The sequence below is a fragment of the Zootoca vivipara genome, chromosome 9, assembly GCF_963506605.1.
Source record: "Zootoca vivipara chromosome 9, rZooViv1.1, whole genome shotgun sequence".
In the NCBI taxonomy this organism is placed as follows: Eukaryota; Metazoa; Chordata; class Lepidosauria; order Squamata; family Lacertidae; genus Zootoca; species Zootoca vivipara.
The window spans coordinates 67,423,006-67,441,246 of NC_083284.1; the positions used below are offsets into that span (position 1 = coordinate 67,423,006).

Here is an 18,241-nt window from a genome sequence, read left to right on the forward strand (position 1 = left end):
ATTGCACCCACAGTTCTTTACATAAGAGATAAAAAATGTCCAGTCCTGGCTGGAGTAGAAGTCACAACTAACCTGTAAGGAAGCCTTTAATTTGTTCCCTGGGCTGGCCATAGCAGCAAGAATAGCTGTTGTTGTTGTACCAATGTTGGACCCCAAAGTTAGGGGATAAGCTCGCTCGATGCTTATAACACCAATTCCTAGTTGAGGGGCAAAACAACAACGTGAATTTTATCATTATTCATATGGCATTTTGAAGACTCTGAAGTGTTTCATGTTTACGGCATCTATTAAAGGTAAAGGGACTCCTGACCATTAGGTCCAGTCGTGACCGACTCTGGGGTTGCGGCGCTCATTTTGCGTTATTGGCCGAGGGAGCCGGCGTACAGCTTCCAGGTCATGTGGCCAGCATGACTAAGCCACTTCTGGTGAACCAGAGCAGCGCACAGAAACGCCATTTACCTTCCCACGTGCTTTTGAACTGCTAGGTTGGCGTCCATTATGATGGCCCTAAAACTATAAGGTTAAGGGATAGCAGTTTACCTACCACCACTTAAGAAGGTCACAGCTATATCAAAACATTGCTGCATTCTTATATATAATTTATTTATTTCTTAAATTTATATGCCACCCCTCATCCGAAGATCGCAAGGCGGTTTGCAACATAAAAAGACAGAATGGAAACACAAAGCAAAAAACAAAAACAAAAAACCCACCCAAATACCTCTTCTCCCACAAAGACATTTAAAAGGCCATGGATGGTTTAATCGGCCAAAGGCCTGGTTATAGACTATAACCTCTAGAGCAGGGGTGTCAAACTCAAATTCATCGGGGGCCGCATCAGCAGTTTGGTCACCCTCAAAGGGCTGGTTGTATCTGTAGGACTATGTGTCCACTCTTTATTATCATAAATTATTGTCACTGCATTCAATTATTACTGTTTTTTGTAATAATGTAAGTAATAACTAGCTCTGAAAGCAGAAACATAGTCAGAATAATGGCAAGTAGATATTCAAATGTACAATTATTGTACAATTTATTGAAAAATGATTTTTGGTAACTGCACTGGGTGGTGGAGGCTCGCTAGGGTTTCATGCAGGACCTTTGCAGAGCTACTAGTACCTGGAGATGCTGGGGTCCTCCTGCATGCAGGACAGATGTTCTGCCAGTGAGCCACCACCCTTCACCAAAGGGACTGGCTGAGGTTGACTCACTGGAGCTGCTCTCCTGGTTCCAGGGTTTAAGGGCCAGAAGTATAAAGCAGCATCCTATGTTTCTGAGGAGAGGGAGAGGGAGGGGAGGGGAGGGGAGGGGAGGGAGGGAGGAAGGAAGGAAGGAAGGAAGGAGGGAAGGAAGAAAAGAGGGAGTGGGAGGGAGAGAGGAAGGAAGGAAAGAGGGGAGAGAAAGAAGAGTAGGAAATAAGGAAGGGAATAAAGAAGGAAAGAAAAAGAAAGAGGGAGAGAAGACGGAAAGGGAGAAAGAAGGAAGGAAGTAGAGGGAAAGAAAGAATAAGAATGAGGGAGAGGAAGAAAGATGGGAAGGATGGATGGATGGAAGGAAGGAAGGAAGGAAGGAAGGAAGGAAGGAAGGAAGGAAGGAAGAAAGAAAGAAAAGAGGGAGCAGGAGGGAGAGAGGAAGGAAAGAGGTGAGAGAAAGAAGAGTAGGAAAGAAGGAATAAAGAAGGAAAGAAAAAGAAAGAGGGAGAGAAGACAGAGATGAAGAAGGAAGGAAGGAGAGGGAAAGAAAGAATAAGAACGAGAGAGAGGAAGAAAGAAAGGGAAGGGGGGGTCGCCACCTTGATTCAGCGCCAGAAAAGAGCGCGAAGGGACCCCCCCGGCACCAGCTGTTTGTCGGCGCTTTGTCTGCGCGGCGCTATAGCAAGGTCCCGCTGCTGGGTCCCGCTGGCTGGGGCGCTCGGCGGGCCACATGACGAGGTCTGGCGGGCCGGATTTGGCCCCCGGGCCTTGTGTTTGACACCCATGCTCTAGAGGAACATTTTCGCCTGACACCTAAAGCTATTTAACAAAAGCACCAGGCAAGCTTCTCTGGGGACAGCATCCCATAAGCAGGGAGCCATTGCAGGAAAAGCTCATTCTCCTGTGGTCGTCCTCCAGAACCCTTGTGGAAGAGGCACACAAAGAAGGATCTCAGATTGCGATTGCAGGGTCTGTGTTGGTTCATATGGGGTTCTTGAGGCATTGTGGTCCTGAGCCATTTAATGCTTTATAGATCAAAACCAGCCCTTCGAATTGGGCCCACAAAACTAATTTGCAGCCAGCGCAGTTGGGCCAGGATCGGTTTTATAAGCTGAAAACATCTGGCCACTGAATTCTGCACCAGCCGAATTTTCTGAACCGTCATCAAAGGCTGTCCCATGCATAGAACAGAATATTTGTACAGTACTGATATCATTTGTGTCTACAGCAAGACTCCATTTCTTTCAAGCCCCCATTTTGGAAGCATGGCAATGGACTGTAAGTCTAAAGCCACAAGTCATAATAGATGGGGAGCAGGGGAGGGGATGTTTCCATTTCTATGCCATAGTCTACCACTAGAGATCTAGGCAGGTCTACCATTTGTTTTTGTTTTTGTTTATTTAAAAGATCTGACAAAAATATACATGGTATTATTAAAAAAACAAACTGGAATTTCTTCATTTGTTCCTAAACCCAGTAGCTGAAAGTTAGGCTAATTCAACACCCCCACCCCAAAAACCGTTACTTAAAATCCTTCCACAGAACACTTACCAACAAGTGGAGTAATAGCAGATGTGAACACTGAACTGCTCTGAACAACAAAAGTCATGAAAGCACCAACTAACATGGCCATGTATCCTGTCAGCCAAGCAAATGGATAAGGAAAATCTGGAAAACAGAAGTACATGAGGCATCAGAGTCATAATATTCGGCTCAAAATAATGTGTGGAACTAGCTTGCTTGCTGAGAGAATTTTATGTTGAGCAGTGATCTTGAGGGGCAAAAATGTGAGCCAATGATTTTCAGGAAATGAATAGAGAGGGTGCTGGCATTTCTGTTTAGGTAAACACCAAGGTGCCCTACTTAAAACACTTGCGAGACAACTTGAAAGTCATTTGATCTTTACTTGAAATAAGAAGCTAAAAGGTGGTGACTTGTCCACTAGGTAAGTTTGCCTCATAGAACACTTTCTGTGTTTGGAAAGTTTAAAGTACAGTTGTTGCCTTTTCCTGTTTTCCTTCTGAATGATAGAGCTTGGAGTGCAACCATTATTATATATTATTTGAATCAGGTTGAGGGATACTTTATTGGGTCTGGCTAAAATGTCCCCCGCCTCAGAAATTTACTGCAGAATAAAGTCTCTTTCACAAGCATCCCGTCCTATAATTCTGATCTGCTACTTTAGTAAGTGTACAAATACTGTAAAGGCCAAACAGATGGGTCTCTTCCACCCAATGGGCCCCTCAGCAGAAGAAAAATTGCCAACTGGTCGGGAAAACTCACATATCCAAATGGAAAAGGACCACAAGAAGCAGCTTCCATACAGCTTCATGAATGTATGATGGGTGACAAAAAAATCTAGGGCTCTAACATTTCCCCCCTCTATGCAGCCCTGTCCTTTTCATTTGGTGATATATAGGTAAAGGTAAAGGGGCCCCTGACCATCAGGTCCAGTCGTGTCCGACTCTGGGGTTGCGGCGCTCATCTCGCTCTATAGGCCAGCATGACAAAGCTGCTTCTGGAGAACCAGAGCAGCGCACGGAAACGCCGTTTACCTTCCCACCTATTTATCTACTTGCACTTTGATGTGCTTTTGAACTGCTAGGTGGGCAGGAGCTGGGACCGAGCAACATGAGCTCACCCCGTTGCAGGGATTCAAACCGCCGACCTTCTGATCAGCAAGCTCTACCTGGGTCCCTTGGTGATATATAGGTACAGGCAAAAGCAGGAATGGGAAAACATTTCGGTTTGCTCCACAATTTGGAGTGAACCTCCCTGGTCTGCACCCAATGGATCAGGCAGCCATCTTTTTTTCCACACAGTGTCCCTGGAATCTCATCCCCATAGGTACATAGAAGCAACTGGGGTTTTTTCTCCATACAATTACCAAGGAAGAGATGGTACCTCATAGCATACTGTTGCTTCCAAGTTTTTAACAAGCATGGCAAGCAGCAGCAAATGATTTTTAAGCGGGAAAGAGCCCTCAGACCACTTGCTAAATGCTTTATAGTTTTAAAAACATTTTTAAATTATGCAGGTTGGGTTTTTTTAAAAGGATTTTGCCTTAAAAAGTCCAAATATGACATTTGACGGAATGGGCTTGCCTGGCCACTTATGACCAGGGACGAGAGCTGGATAAAAACGGTTCTGTTTACTCCAGAGACAAAAATATATGACCCACTGGGTGCATGTTGCACTAGCTTTTATTGATTCCACTGCCTTATGGACTAGAAAAGCCATTACACATCGTGTTTAACGTATTTCTATTTGTTAGGCTATGTAATAAAAGGAAAGGGAGAGATGGTTACCTGTGTTGAATGTCTTCTTGATAATATTTGCTACTTGTCCTTGCAGTACGGAATTAAGTAATTTAACTATGAGTATCAGGCAAACGCACAGACAGAGCAGTGAAAGGGCAAGGAGGATGAGGCCGATGGCAGTTTCTGAGAGTCCTGAGTCTACAAAAATGTGATTACCTATAGGAGGGGCGGGGGAGAGATACAGAACTTTTAGTTACACACACACACGATTAGTTTGCTTTGGGAGCTGTCAAGTATAGAACTCCTGTTTGCATGTTATTCCCCATGCAAGCACAACTCCCCTCCCCTCCCCTCCATGGCGATGCTGCACGTGGAAACAATGATAACAAAACAAAAACTCTTCCTATACCTATCCACCCAAAATATACCATTGCTGTATTTCCCAAGGGGTCTACCTATTCTGGCATGCATTGGGGCAGATAGATGAGACACACAGCATGTTTTTACATTGCATTTGAATTTTTGCAGTTTTGACAACATCGACGGCATGTCCAACTTGAAGTAGGCTGTGATCTACGATCCAATATAAAAACTGGCAGTGATCTACCAGCCAGGGATGGGTGCCAGGTGGGCAGTCGGGTACTGGCTGCTTCCCCCGAGGGGGCAGGGGGGGCACACGCCGGATGCTTCCCCTGAGGCGGCAGGCACACGCTGCGGCAAAATGTCCCCTCCTGTGAGAGGAGCTTGCCGGCTGCTTTTCCGACTGGGTGAGCGGCACGCGCAGCGTCGAAACAGCCCCTCGGGCAAGTCTCTGGCGGAGGGAGGGCCACGATCTACGAACATTCATCCCACGATCGACTGATCGATCGCAATCGACGCATTGGACATGCCTGGCATAGAGACTACTACCTAGTCTGGGCTGAGTGCAAACCCAGGTCATCAAGCCTGAACTTCCACAGCCGCTGCCCACCCTGAACTGCCATGGGCAGACCGGCAGCAATAGCAGCAGATATGTTCTATGCCAGGGGTCAGCAACCTTTTTCAGCTGTGGGCCGGTCCACTGTCCCTCAGACCTTTGGTGGGGGGGGCGGACTACTTTTTTGGGGGGAAATGACAAATTCCTATGTCCCACAAATAACCCAGAGATACATTTAAATAAAAGCACACATTCTACTCATGTAAAAACACCAGGCAAGCCCCACAAATAACCCAGAGATGCATTTTAAATATAAGGACACATTCTACTCATGTAAAAACACGCTGATTCCCGGACCGGATTTAGAAGGCGATTGGGCCGGATCCGGCCCCCGGGCCTTAGGTTGCCTACCCATGTTTTATGCTTAAGGTAATACTTTATTACATTGCATTTTTGTATATATATATTTATTCTTATATACATCCTTCCCCCTCACCTCCCCCTTTTTTCTCTGTATCACGTTATTTCTTCATAATTGACATTCTTTCAATAAAATATTAATATTAGAAAAGATAATACTTTATTCTCTTGCTAATTATGCTGTTTCAAAAGTGTGTTTTATATCTGACGTCCTTTAGTAATGTTTTCTTTTGAAATGTTAAGGTGACCTTTTTTTGTTAACTTTGCTGCGTTACTTGTGCATTCCGTACTTGATGTTCTTTTTAAAATAATTTTAGTTCCCTGTTAATTATGTTGCTTTGAATGTATACTTTATATTTGATTTTCTTCTGAAGTGTTTTATTCTGAAGTGTTTTATCAGATGCTTTAATGTAGGTTTGTAAACCTACATTATATTCCGGTTCCTTAAAAATTTAAAGCAGTACAGCTGAGATTCCTGCATTGCAAGCGGTTGGACATCGCTACGATTCTATGATTCTGTGAAATAAAGTGAATGAATCACTCATCAACCATCAATCAATACAAAGACTAACCCTTGAGATAAAACTGCCTTAGATGAAAGATAGCTGGACAACAACCAAGATTATAGCGCCTCCCCACCCCCCACCCCTCTCTCTCACATTGCACACTTCATTTTTGTAAAGGCATACCTTTGATCAGAATGGCACCACTGAAACGTTTGAATCACACCCACTGAAAGAGAGCCATTGCCCTAGTATTCTATATTGTGCCGTCTCTGCGAAGAGGTTTTACAACGCAAGGGGCAGAGATGGGCTGCTGGACTAGAAAGCCTGAAAAAGCTCTGCATTACGAGATACGGAAAGTGCCGTTTTACGTACATTTTTTAATATATTCTGTGGTGGATATATTTCGTATTGTCCAGGTCAAGTTTCCATCTTTCCAACAAAGGTCTGGGGAGGTGCAGTTTTCCCAGGGTGGGATAGTAACATTCATTGGATCCTAGACATCAACAAATAAAGCAGACCAATGAAATAAACGCTCCACATTTATTTATTAATTAAATTTGTAATCTCACCCTTTTCCTGAAAAGGAGCCCACAGTTGCCAAACAAGTGATAAAATAATAATAATAATAATAATAATAATAATAATAATAATAATAATAATAAACAATTCCAGTACAGATGCAGACTTGGAAAGTTGTCAGGGTGTTTTTGTTTTTATTTTGGTAATGATCTATCTATTTCACATCTCTAGGGACACGTGGGTGGCGCTGTGGTCTAAACCACTGAGCCTAGGGCTTGCCAATCGGAAGGTCGGCGGTTTGAATCCCCGCAACGGGGTGAGCTCCCGTTGCTCGGTCCCTGCTCCTGCCAACCTAGCAGCTTGTAAGGACATCAATGTGCAAGTAGATAAATAGGTACCGCTCCGGCGGGAAGGTAAACGACATTTCCGTGCGCTGCTCTGGTTCGCCAGAAGCAGCTTTGTCATGCTGGCCACATGATCCAGAAAAACTGTCTGCAGACAAACACCATGGGGCATTGCAAGGTGGAAGCGGGGGGAGCGGGCCGCTCCCAGCTCCGTGTTTTGGGGTGCAGCGTGAGCGGCGGCACCCCGCTATATAGTGCGCATGTGCAGTGTTGCACATACCGACGCTGTGCATGCACACTACATAGTGATGCCCCACCCTGGGGGCGCATCATGTTTGCTGCTCCGGGTGCCCAAGTGGCTTCTGACGGTGCTGCAAATGCCGGCTCCCTCAGCAAGTCAAGCGAGATGAGCGCCAAAACCCCAGAGTCCTTCGTGACTGGACTTAACTGTCAGGGGTCCCTTTACTTTACTATTGCACATCTCAAAAGCACTACAGTACGTTTCCAAGCACAGTTCAAAGTGTTGGTGCTGACCTTTAAAGCCCTAAATGGCCTCGGTCCAGTATACCTGAAGGAGCGTCTCCATCCCCATCATTCAGCCCGGACACTGAGGTCCAGTGCCGAGGGCCTTCTGGCGGTTCCCTCATTGCGAGAAGCCAAGTTTCAGGGAACTAGGCAGAGGGCCTTCTCGGTAGTAGCACCCGCCCTGTGGAACGCCCTCCCATCAGATGTCAAGGAGAAAAACAGCTACCAGATTTTTAGACGACATCTGAAGGCAGCCCTGTTTAGGGAGGCTTTTAATGCTTAATAAATTACTTTATTTCATTTTTCTGTTGGAAGCCGCCCAGTGTGGCTGGGGAAACCCAGCCAGATGGGCGGGGTATAAAAATTATTATTATTTTCATCATAATGAAAAGTATTTTATTAATGAGGTTAATAATAAGAATATTAATCTAGCTTGCCAAGTTAGTAATGTATTTGAACACTATAAAGCGTTGTACAAATGCTAATTTGTATAATGTGCAAATCCAAACAATGAATCTCAAAGCTAAATCTTCCTCCCTCCCTCCCTCTCTCAGCTCTTAATTCTGGTCTCTCACCCTGGAAGGTCTTCCCTTCCCTATTTTTTTTTTAATTGTTTCCATAACAAACAAATTTAATAAAAAGTTAGGTATTAATCAAATTAGAATAAAATTGAGTTTCAAAGATCTTGATTTCAGTAGCTGTAAAGCAGTGATATGATAAAAGGTAAAGGGACCCCTGACCAAAAAGGTCCAGTCATGACTGACTCTGGGGTCGTGGCACTCATCTCGCATTATTGGCCGAGGGAGCCAGCGTACAGCTTCCAGGTCATGTGGCCAGCATGACAAAGCCGCTTCTGGCGAACCAGAGCAGCACATGGAAACACCGTTTGCCTTCCCGCCAGAGGGGTACCTATTTATTTACTTGCACTTTGACGTGCTTTCGAACTGCTAGGTTGGCAGGAAGTTATATGATACCCCAACACAATATTTATAATCTTCGAAAGAAGAATTGTAAAGCAAATTTCAGCATTACTATTTATTTTATTTTATTTTTATTTTGAGGTTGGATAAAGCACATCCCCGTCTGGAGGTTAGTAGTTAGTAGTGGACTGCTTACTTAATGATAATACAATGTTTAATGTACATTATGGAACACAGGAGCATAATACTTACCACATCGGTCTTGGTTTCGCACCAAATTAACACAAGGCTTTTGTTTTTTGCTTCCTCATCACCTGTAGCAATTGCACTTATCACTGATTTATCAAGCTGTTAAAGCAAATAGAAAATAAGGTTTGGTTTATTGCATCATTTAATAATACAACACTCCCATGTTCCATCTCTTTGTCACACTCTAAAGGTAAAGGTAAAGGGACCCCTGATCATTAGGTCCAGTCATGGACGACTCTGGGGTTGTGGCGCTCATCTCGCTTTATTGGCCGAGGGAGCTGGTGTACAGCTTCCGTGTCATGTGGCCAGCATGACTAAGCCGCTTCTGGCGAACCAGAGCAGCACACAGAAATGCCGTTTACCTTCCCGCTGGAGCGCTACCTATTTATCTACTTGCACTTTGACGTGCTTTCGAACTGCTAGGTTGGCAGGAGCAGGGACCAAGTAACGGGAGCTCACCCCGTCGCGGGGATTCGAACTGCCGACCCACAGCGCCACCCACGTCTAGAACCAAATACGTAACACGTTCCAGGGCAAGCTAGGCAGATAGGAATGGTCTCATTTAAAACCTGGCCTGGTGGGGTGGGGGTTATCTGCACTACTTGTAAGTGTGGAGAAAGTGGCAGCCCTAGTCCTGAAGCTGGGATTATCAGAAAAAGAAAATTTAGTTCCCCACCCTCACAATGTACCCAAGTACCCCCTTTTACATTCTCCCTTAAATATGAATGCCTGAAATTCATTCCTATGGTAAAAAAATAATAATGAGATGAGCCACTGGAACAGACTTGCAACACTTAGTGGCCTGTATTCCACTTGAAGGGGATCCTGCAAGGGTTATTATTATTATTATTATTATTATTATTATTATTATTATTATTACCCCCGCCCATCTGGCTGGGGCTGCAGTATTCATTTTGCTTTCAGGCTGAGGGAGCTGGTGTTTGTCCCCAGGTCATGAGGCCAGCATGGCTAAACTGCTTCTGGTGCAACGAAACACCATGACAGAAACCAGAGCGCACGGAAACACCGTTTGCCTTCCCGCTGCAGCGGTACCTATTTATCTACTTGCACTGGTGTGCTTTCGAGCTGCTAGGTTGGCAGGAGCTGGGGCAGAGCAACGGGAGCTCACCCCATCGCGGGGATTCGAACCGTCAACCTTCCGATCGGCAAGCCCAAGAGACTCAGTGGTTTAGAGTTCCAACACTTAGTGGCCTGTATTCCACTGGGAGGGGATCCTGCAAGGATCAGAATGTCTCTGACCCACACATAACATGTACTGTAACACTATAACAGCTGCTTATCTTGTCCCGGGGTGGGTGGGTGGCAGTTGTGATGCTTTGTGGACATCCCTCAATTCCCAGAGGGTGGACAAGGACTGCCTCAAGGACCAACTGTTGGGGAATTACCCTGGTCAGCTGCTAAGGGTGACAGGATAGCCCGCCTAAGGAGAGCTTGGATGGCGGACCAAAGGGGAGAAGACTTCACTCTGGTCCTCTGCCTAGACATTTAAGCCACCTGGGTCTGAGTTCAGGACTACACTTGGCCGAAGACCAACACGTGGTATGCACGGTAACACCATAATATATGGGGCCTCTCTGTATTTTACCTCCACGCAACACTATATTAAGTCCCCCCCCCCCCCTATCACAGCAGCTGAAAAGGCATCTACAAAAAAGGAGTGGAATCATTATTGCCGCTTTGGTCTTAAATCAATTGGGTCTGTATTTAAGCAGCATCCCCTTTCCTCTCAGGACTTGCTCCCTGTACCCGCAAGGGCAGTTAGTATGGGAAACAAATCCTAAGAGGAAAGGGGGAAAGGAAATAGGCATGCTTGGCCTGAAAAAAAGAAAGGAAGAGGTCGGGGTGGGGTGGGGGCGGCACATGATAGCACTCTTCAAACTCTGAAGGGCACAGAAGGCAGAATTAGATTGTTCTGGCTTAAGTTCCGTGAGGATAAATTTCAGCTGATCATTAGGAGAAATTCCCTAACAGCTGTTCGACATTGGAACCTATGACCAGGGCTGGTGGGGTGGACTCCCTTTGCTGAAAATATTCCAAGTGGAGTCCAGTGAACAACCATTAGTTTGGGGTGCTCAAACACTGAATTTTCTGTGTTTCACCTCCACCTCCACGACTCCTTCCAACCTTTTCTAATCTATTTTTATTGTAATGTTGCGAGGCTTTCATGTCTCTTATGTCAGGAAACTGAAACACCGTAATTTTCCGTTTATAAGACTAGGGTTTTTTACTTTAAAATTATGTGGAAAACTGTGGGTCGTTTATAAGACTAGGGTTTTTTACTTTGAAATTATGTGGAAAACTGTGGTCATCTTAAATTGGAGTCCCTAAAATAGGGGGCGTCTTATACATGGAAATATATGGTATATATCTATATTTATATATCTGCATACCTATCTACAGTGGATCCGTGCGGGAGGCACGTTCGCACGTTCGCAACCCACTTCTGCGCATCTGCGCACATGCGGATCGCGATTCGGCACTTCTGCGCATGTGCAAAGTGTGATTTTAGTGCTTCTGCGTGTGCGCCAAAACCCAGAAGTAACTTGTTCTGGTACTTTTGGGTTCGGCGTGGAGTGCAACCCGAAAAGACACAACCTGAAGTGGCTGTAACCCGAGGTATGACTGTATCTAGATAGATAGATAGATATAGATATATAGATGGTTTATAATCAGTTCTCAGCTACTGGTCCTGTTTTCTCTCTTATACTTTGAAGTCAAGCTATGAAGGCAAAGTGTACATTCTGAGAAGCATAGTTTTCAAAAACAAGATTCTAACTCATGTGAATAATGATAACATCTGCTCAGAATCCTTTCCTCCACAACAACTACAATTCTATTAAGGAGGGACAAGTCATATCTGATTACCTAAAGATGCTTTGGCAAATATTAACTAACCGAGGAAAGAGCCTACCTGGATTATAAGTTTTGTAAGTGGATCAGTGATCACTTTCAGCAGCTGAGGGGCGTCTTCCCCACTTTCAAGCTGAAATGAGTTCATAATGACATTGGTGAGGTGATAAAGATAGTGCGTGGCAACTTCAATAGGCAATAGGACAGCGACTGACAGCCAGTTAAAGAAATCGTGGATAACAGCTCCGGCAAAGGCCCTGCAGAAAAAGCAAAAGAAGGCAAAAGGGTAAACCCACATGCTGGAAGACACCAAAGAAAGGTAAATTAACATTCTTTTAAGAGAAAAGAGCAAGTCATCTATTCTTTATCACGGTAGATTAACATAACCTGCAACAAACTAGGGAAGTCCTAAGGAAAAGTGGGGCATTCTGGGATCAAATCAGAAACCGGGAAGAATTTTGTAAATCTAGGACTGTCCCTGGAACACAGGGACAATTGGAGGGTCTGGATTAAGAACAAGAGAGGAAATTTGCCACCTCAGTGCTCAAGCTTCCTATTGCTGAGCATTCCTAGTTTCCACAGAGGGCAGGAAGTCTCAGGAGTGGTGCTACTTGGTCCTGGTTCACAATTGAGGAGAGAGCACTGGAAAGCTACGCTGCTTTCAAAACAGAGGTGCCAAGTTGCACCCAAGATTGAGGGGGCCTGCACGCGCTTGTGGCATCACCTGCCTGGCATGTGGTACGTGTGTGATGTCACATTTTTGGGATGGCCAGCAGTTCCTCCTCTCTCACACTCAGGAGGGGCTGGACACTGAAGCCGTACTGTGGTTGGCTCAATGCTCAGCCTCTTTGCCCCCTCAACCCTGAGGGGGCCCGGCCTCCCTCCTATCGGATATTGTGGGGGCCAAAGGCATCTCGTCCCTACAGAGTCGGCAGCCCTGTTTCAAAATGCCTGCTTCACTTGCAAATATGCAGAGAGAAAAGCACAATGATATTTGCTATGTGCGCAGATAGCCTGAGACAACTTCAATAGGCAACGGTACCAATACTCAAAGTCAGTTAAAGAAAACTGTGCAGCATCAAATAAAACCCCAACAGGTAAACTCTGAGGACTCCCAACCAACCACCAATTGATAATAGTACAATCACAGGCAAATTATTAATTCTTGGATTCAGTAATAAAAGATTAATAACGACCAATCTCACAACGCTGTTTTATGACAAGGACAGTAAAAAAAGGTTGGGTAGATATGATTTGGCTTTAGGAGAGTTATTTGTGTCGCCAGTCTCACAACCCCAGGGCACAATACACAAACAAGCAACACTGATGTGCAGATAATGAAAGGAGCACATGCTCCTGGACACAAGGTGTAGCAGTCGTATGGACACAGGAACAACCCAAAGTTCATTCATCTAAATAAGACCACAAACTCTTCCCCCGCACAACTTGCTGTGCTACCACTCAGTTGAGATGCACGCGATACAAGAAGGTGCTTTCACTAGTCATGTTAGTTCCTTGTAAGTGTTGTAGGATGTTATACCTTTAACAAAGAAAATTAAAAAGGCAACTAGTGAAGCAGTAATACTCGTGTTTTTCTTTGACCCCAGAGAACTGCCATATTGGACAACAACCATTTTAGTTTCAATGGGTTGAGAAGGGGGCCATGGTATGATGAGAAATGGAATGGCTGAGGGACTCACTGTGTCCAAGGGCCTCCAGACTATAAAGGTCCATATTTTTGGGGGTACTTCACCCCTGCAGATTAGTACTGCTGCAAGGCTTCAACCAATATTCATCTAGCCCGATTACTGAACATTTTGCAGAAGTGTATGCTCTCCTGTGTGCTAAGAGGAGTTGTCTTAAGCATGTAGCCACTGAGGGTAGGGTGGCAATGGTGGAAAACAGAGTGAAGGACTTTATTTTTTACTCTTTTAATTTTATAGATAATATAGGAAACAATTGGTGTTTTTCTCAACTGCCCAGTAAAAGAAACTGTTTTGTCTTTTCACTTCCTTTCCAACAGCTGGAGGCTCATTTCGTTTTAAAAATGGAAGCTCATAGTCTTGGCCCTTTTGAAGGCCCTGGTACAATTGCATCGTATGCACCGTTCCAAATCTGGCCATGCAAATATGTCTGAATTCATAATACTGTTTACTTATTACTATTTTCTTTATTTATCAAATTAATATTCCACGCTTCATCAAAAGATCTCAGGGGGGTTCACAGAATATCATGCAATACCGTAATGTAGCATAAATAAAAATGTCATTGCATACATTTTGGGAAGTTCTACAGTTAAATAACACAACCTACTCCTATATTTGATTGTAGCTTAAGTTTAAAACACTGGTACCTTCTAAACTGGTTCCTGTCTCCGGCTTGCATGAGCGCCACAACGGTGTTTGTGACGGAAGTACCAATATTGGCTCCCATCATGATCGGAATTCCGTGCCGAACACTGAGTACTGCAAGATATTGGAAGCAACAGGAGATGAAAAATGGAAGGGATGGGCAGTGTTGGCATCTAAAGTACATTGAACCAACTTAGGACCTTCCTTTGTTTTCTTGAGACACAAAAGTAACTTAAGGATCAGAAAGCCTATCAAGCTTGTTTTGCACTAATCAGAATACGGAGAAAGCACCAACCAATGAGTTTAGGACATGGCTAAAGGTCACGAAGAGTCGGACATGACTAAACGACTAAACAACAACAAAAGGACATCACAGTGGGGGTTGCTGCCGAGTCATCTGCCAAAACATTACAACCCAGTTTCCAACGGGTTATTGACTACGTCTTATATTTTAGACTCGCAGGGTTGCCTTTCCCCCTGTCATTTCCCCGCTTGATCAAATGATTGACACATATGCTCTGCAACCAACCACAGACTGACCTTGGCTCTTCCCACAACATTGCTCCTAAGAGTCCTTTCCTACTCAGGGTTGCAAAATTCAGACCAAGTCTCACAAAACTTAAAAGAGTTGCGCAGAAAGGCAACATTCTGTCAGGTGTACTTCCTCCTATCTTTACAATGGGAAAAGGCACACCAAACACAATGTCTGTTCCTGTTTCCAATATGATACTCCCATAGCAGTTTTTTGTGAATATGTTTTTCCAATATCCCCTTTGCTCTCTATATTTGTGTGTGCACAACTTTTCAGGATCACCTGTAAAAATCTATAATCATAGAATTGCAGAGTTGGAAGTGACCCCAAGGGATGACCCCCCTGCAATGCAGGAATCTCAACTAAAACATCCATTAACTACCAGTCCTTTGTACCATTAACCTACTTGAAGAGGACACCATGCTGACGATGATGGACGAAGACGTGCTTGAGCTCTGCACCATGACTGTCACCAGGATGCCAATCACTACCCCTGCAAGAGGATTTGATAAAACGGAGCCTTCTTTGAAGATGTCCCCTGCTGCTTTGCCTACAAAAAAGATAGATTGTGTCTTTGAATAACATAATTGCTACCTATATGCAGAAAACCCGCTTCTAAATGGTTCCAACATCTTAAAAAAATGTAATATAAACACATACGACTGGGAAACACTGGCCTGCAGTTGCTCCAGTTGGAGAACAGCCTTGACCAAAGGTGTCATGGCCTTTGAAGACGCTCGAACTCAGGGCAAAAGGGAGAAACATGCTAAGAGGAAGGCACACTTGGCAAATCCTCACCATGATCAACTCCCGCCCAGAAACCTATGTCCCCACTGTGGAAGGACGTGTGGATCCACAATTGGCCTCCACAGTCATTTACAGACTCACTGTTAAAACCGTGTTTATGGAAGGCAATCTTACGCAGCTATGAGTCACCGCTAAAGAAGAAGAAGACCCATATGCAGAAAACCCAGTTTCCAATTTTCTGTCATGCTTTTGTGTGAGCAGGATGAAGACGCCAGGGGGAAGTTCTGTGTATTGTGGCAGGGATGAATATTGACTCACCAAAGTTATTTCCTATGCCATTAAATAGAGGTTACCCCCACCCCCCACAGAACCCAACTCCTGATTAATATTTTTTAATTTATTCATGCAAGGAAGAGTAAATAACTGCTTGCTCTGATGCAAAGGCAAAGCCTAACAACTACTCCAAGACTTAGGGCTTATATTGACACTCCCTCTTGTCCCATTGCTTCCCCCCAAATAAAACCACTCTTTGGTGCTCAATCGAAGCAAGCAGCCATTTGGGTTTCCCCTGGATTGTCGTTTGTTCCTATCTATTGCTAAAGAGTAAGTTTTCCCTTGGAAAGGAGAGGGGCAAGGGGAAAACTGCTTGGAGCCGTAGTTTCGAGACATGGGACAAGCAGACATGTGGGCAATCCCTTGTCCAGATACTACTGACAGCAACAAACAGTAGACCTTGTTCTTCTTCCCCTTTCTTACAGCAGTTGCGTGGTTGTGGGAAAGGTATCACTATATAGAACCATAGAATTGTGTGTGGGTGTGGGTGTGTATTCACTGCCTTTGTCATGAAACTGTAAAGTGATAATAATAATAATAATAATAATAATAATAATAATAATAATATACCCCACCCATCTGGCTGGGTTTCCCCAACCCCTCTTTTACCCACAAAATCTCACACTGCATAATGCCTTTGTAAAAAGTTTAAGGTTCCATAAAACAGTCTAGCTTGGCTTGTAAAGGTAAAGGTAAAGGGACCCCTGACCATTAGGTCCAGTCGTGACCGACTCTGGGGTTGCGCGCTCATCTCGCATTATTGGCCGAGGGAGCCGGCGTATAGCTTCCAGGTCATGTGGCCAGCATGACAAAGCCACTTCTGGCAAACCAGAGCAGCACACGGAAATGCCGTTTGCCTTCCCGCTGTAGCGGTTCCTATTTATCTACTTGCATTTTTGACGTGCTTTCGAACTGCTAGGTTGGCAGGAGCTGGGACTGAGCAATGGGAGCTCACCCCGTTGCAGGGATTCGAACCGCCGACCTTCTGATCAGCAAGCCCTAGGCTCAGTGGTTTAACCCACAGCGCCACCTGGGTCTATGAGCTTGGCTTGTAACTCATCCCAATAACTAAAGCAATGTCGACACCCCCTTGGAATGCTGAAAACAAAAGGCGCCTTTGCAAATAAAGGGAGGTCAGCATTCATTTAATGAGACATTCTTTTTCTGTTCATCTGTTTGAAGTGGGCTCTTCTGGAGGGGTGATGCTTAACTCAACAAGATCCTTTTTACAGAATTAGAGGCTTAGGTAATCATGATGCTTCGAAAGTGTTTTCCTACCTCCTACTAACTGGAAGCCTGAGCTGAGCACATCCAAGGCACAGACAAAAAAGTAGAGCAGGACAAGCAAGAGGATGAACTTTCCGAAGCCTTTTGTCACACGAAGTATTTTGCCTTTCGCATCCAGCTCTGCAAAGTACAAAACAAGTTTGCATATACAAAACAGCAAAGAATCTAACACTTGATTTTCAACAGTCAATCAGATTCCTGCAAGTCTGTGGAGTCAAGGCTGAGGCTGTGAGTTTGGTGGATGATAAACCAGAAGGAATGTTCTCATTATTAAAATTTAACTATAGCTAAAAGATTCTTATGAAGCTATAAAAACCCAATAAGATTTTTAAAAACACACACCAATTACCGGTACCCCTTCTCACCCTACTTAAAGCAAAATGTGAAAATTATAATTACAGTGGTACCGGTACCTCTGCTTACGAATTTAGTGCACTCCGAACGCACATTCGTAAGTCGGAAAAAATTGTAAGTCGAATCCCATAGGAATGCATTGGGAGAAAAAAACCCTACCTAAAAATTCGTAAGTAGAAAAAATCCTATCTAAACTGCATCCAAGATGGCGGATGGAGCTCCATTCATAAGTAGAAACATTAGTAAGTAGAGTTATTCGTAAGTAGTAATGGTATTATTAGGAAAATAGCATCATTAATTTTAAACAAAAAGGGGCAGAAGATTATTACAACAGAGTCCCCATGCACTTTAAGCCTTGGAAGATCGACCTGAATTTGCCTGTTGTGGTACACATCAGCACAGGTTGATGTGTATTTAAATAATTCACTGTATGTCCCTAATAGGTGGTGTCTTCACCTGATGGAATTGCCTGCTTGGCTCCTGCATCTTGTTTCTACCCCTGGAAATACAGAAGGTAATGTGTTTTCATGGGGAGAGGAGAGGGCTTTTCTCACTTCTACAGAACCAGTCCACAACTCTAAACATCCACTTTATCACCAAAACATAAGCAGTTCCTAGGGGATCTTCCTCCCACAGGAAGAGGAGAACCTCCTTAGACCTCACTAAAGGGCTAAAGGTCACCAGAAAATGAAACAGACTTTAGGGCCAAATAATGATTTGGAGACACAAGCCACTGTGAAAACAAAGGATTTCTGAGCCTGTTAGGATTCCTGAATGGAGTCTGCCTGGGAATCCACATGGAAGCCATTCTGATCTCTTTGGCATTACGTCTTGCCACTGAGTTCAGCAGGAAGAATACAATTACAAAATAATAAAATAACAATCACAGAAAGCTTTAAAAAAGAATGAGTGGT

The 18,241-nt window shown here is 44.3% G+C and overlaps 1 protein-coding gene across 3 annotated transcripts in view; it reads right to left on the reverse strand.

Moving 5' to 3' along the window:
- The window catches only part of SLC34A2 (solute carrier family 34 member 2), a 35,696-nt gene that overhangs the window by 9,176 nt on the left and 8,279 nt on the right, over window positions 1-18,241 (reverse strand). For all 3 annotated transcript variants that reach the window (XM_035113984.2, XM_035113985.2, XM_035113986.2), the window contains exons 4-12: window positions 16,965-17,093; window positions 15,013-15,156; window positions 14,077-14,188; window positions 11,785-11,980; window positions 8,856-8,951; window positions 6,668-6,788; window positions 4,502-4,669; window positions 2,745-2,861; window positions 73-197 (exon numbers count right to left, since the gene is read on the reverse strand). In XM_035113984.2, coding sequence (XP_034969875.2) covers window positions 73-197; window positions 2,745-2,861; window positions 4,502-4,669; window positions 6,668-6,788; window positions 8,856-8,951; window positions 11,785-11,980; window positions 14,077-14,188; window positions 15,013-15,156; window positions 16,965-17,093 — 1,208 coding nt within the window. The remainder of the gene's footprint in view (window positions 1-72; window positions 198-2,744; window positions 2,862-4,501; window positions 4,670-6,667; window positions 6,789-8,855; window positions 8,952-11,784; window positions 11,981-14,076; window positions 14,189-15,012; window positions 15,157-16,964; window positions 17,094-18,241) is intronic.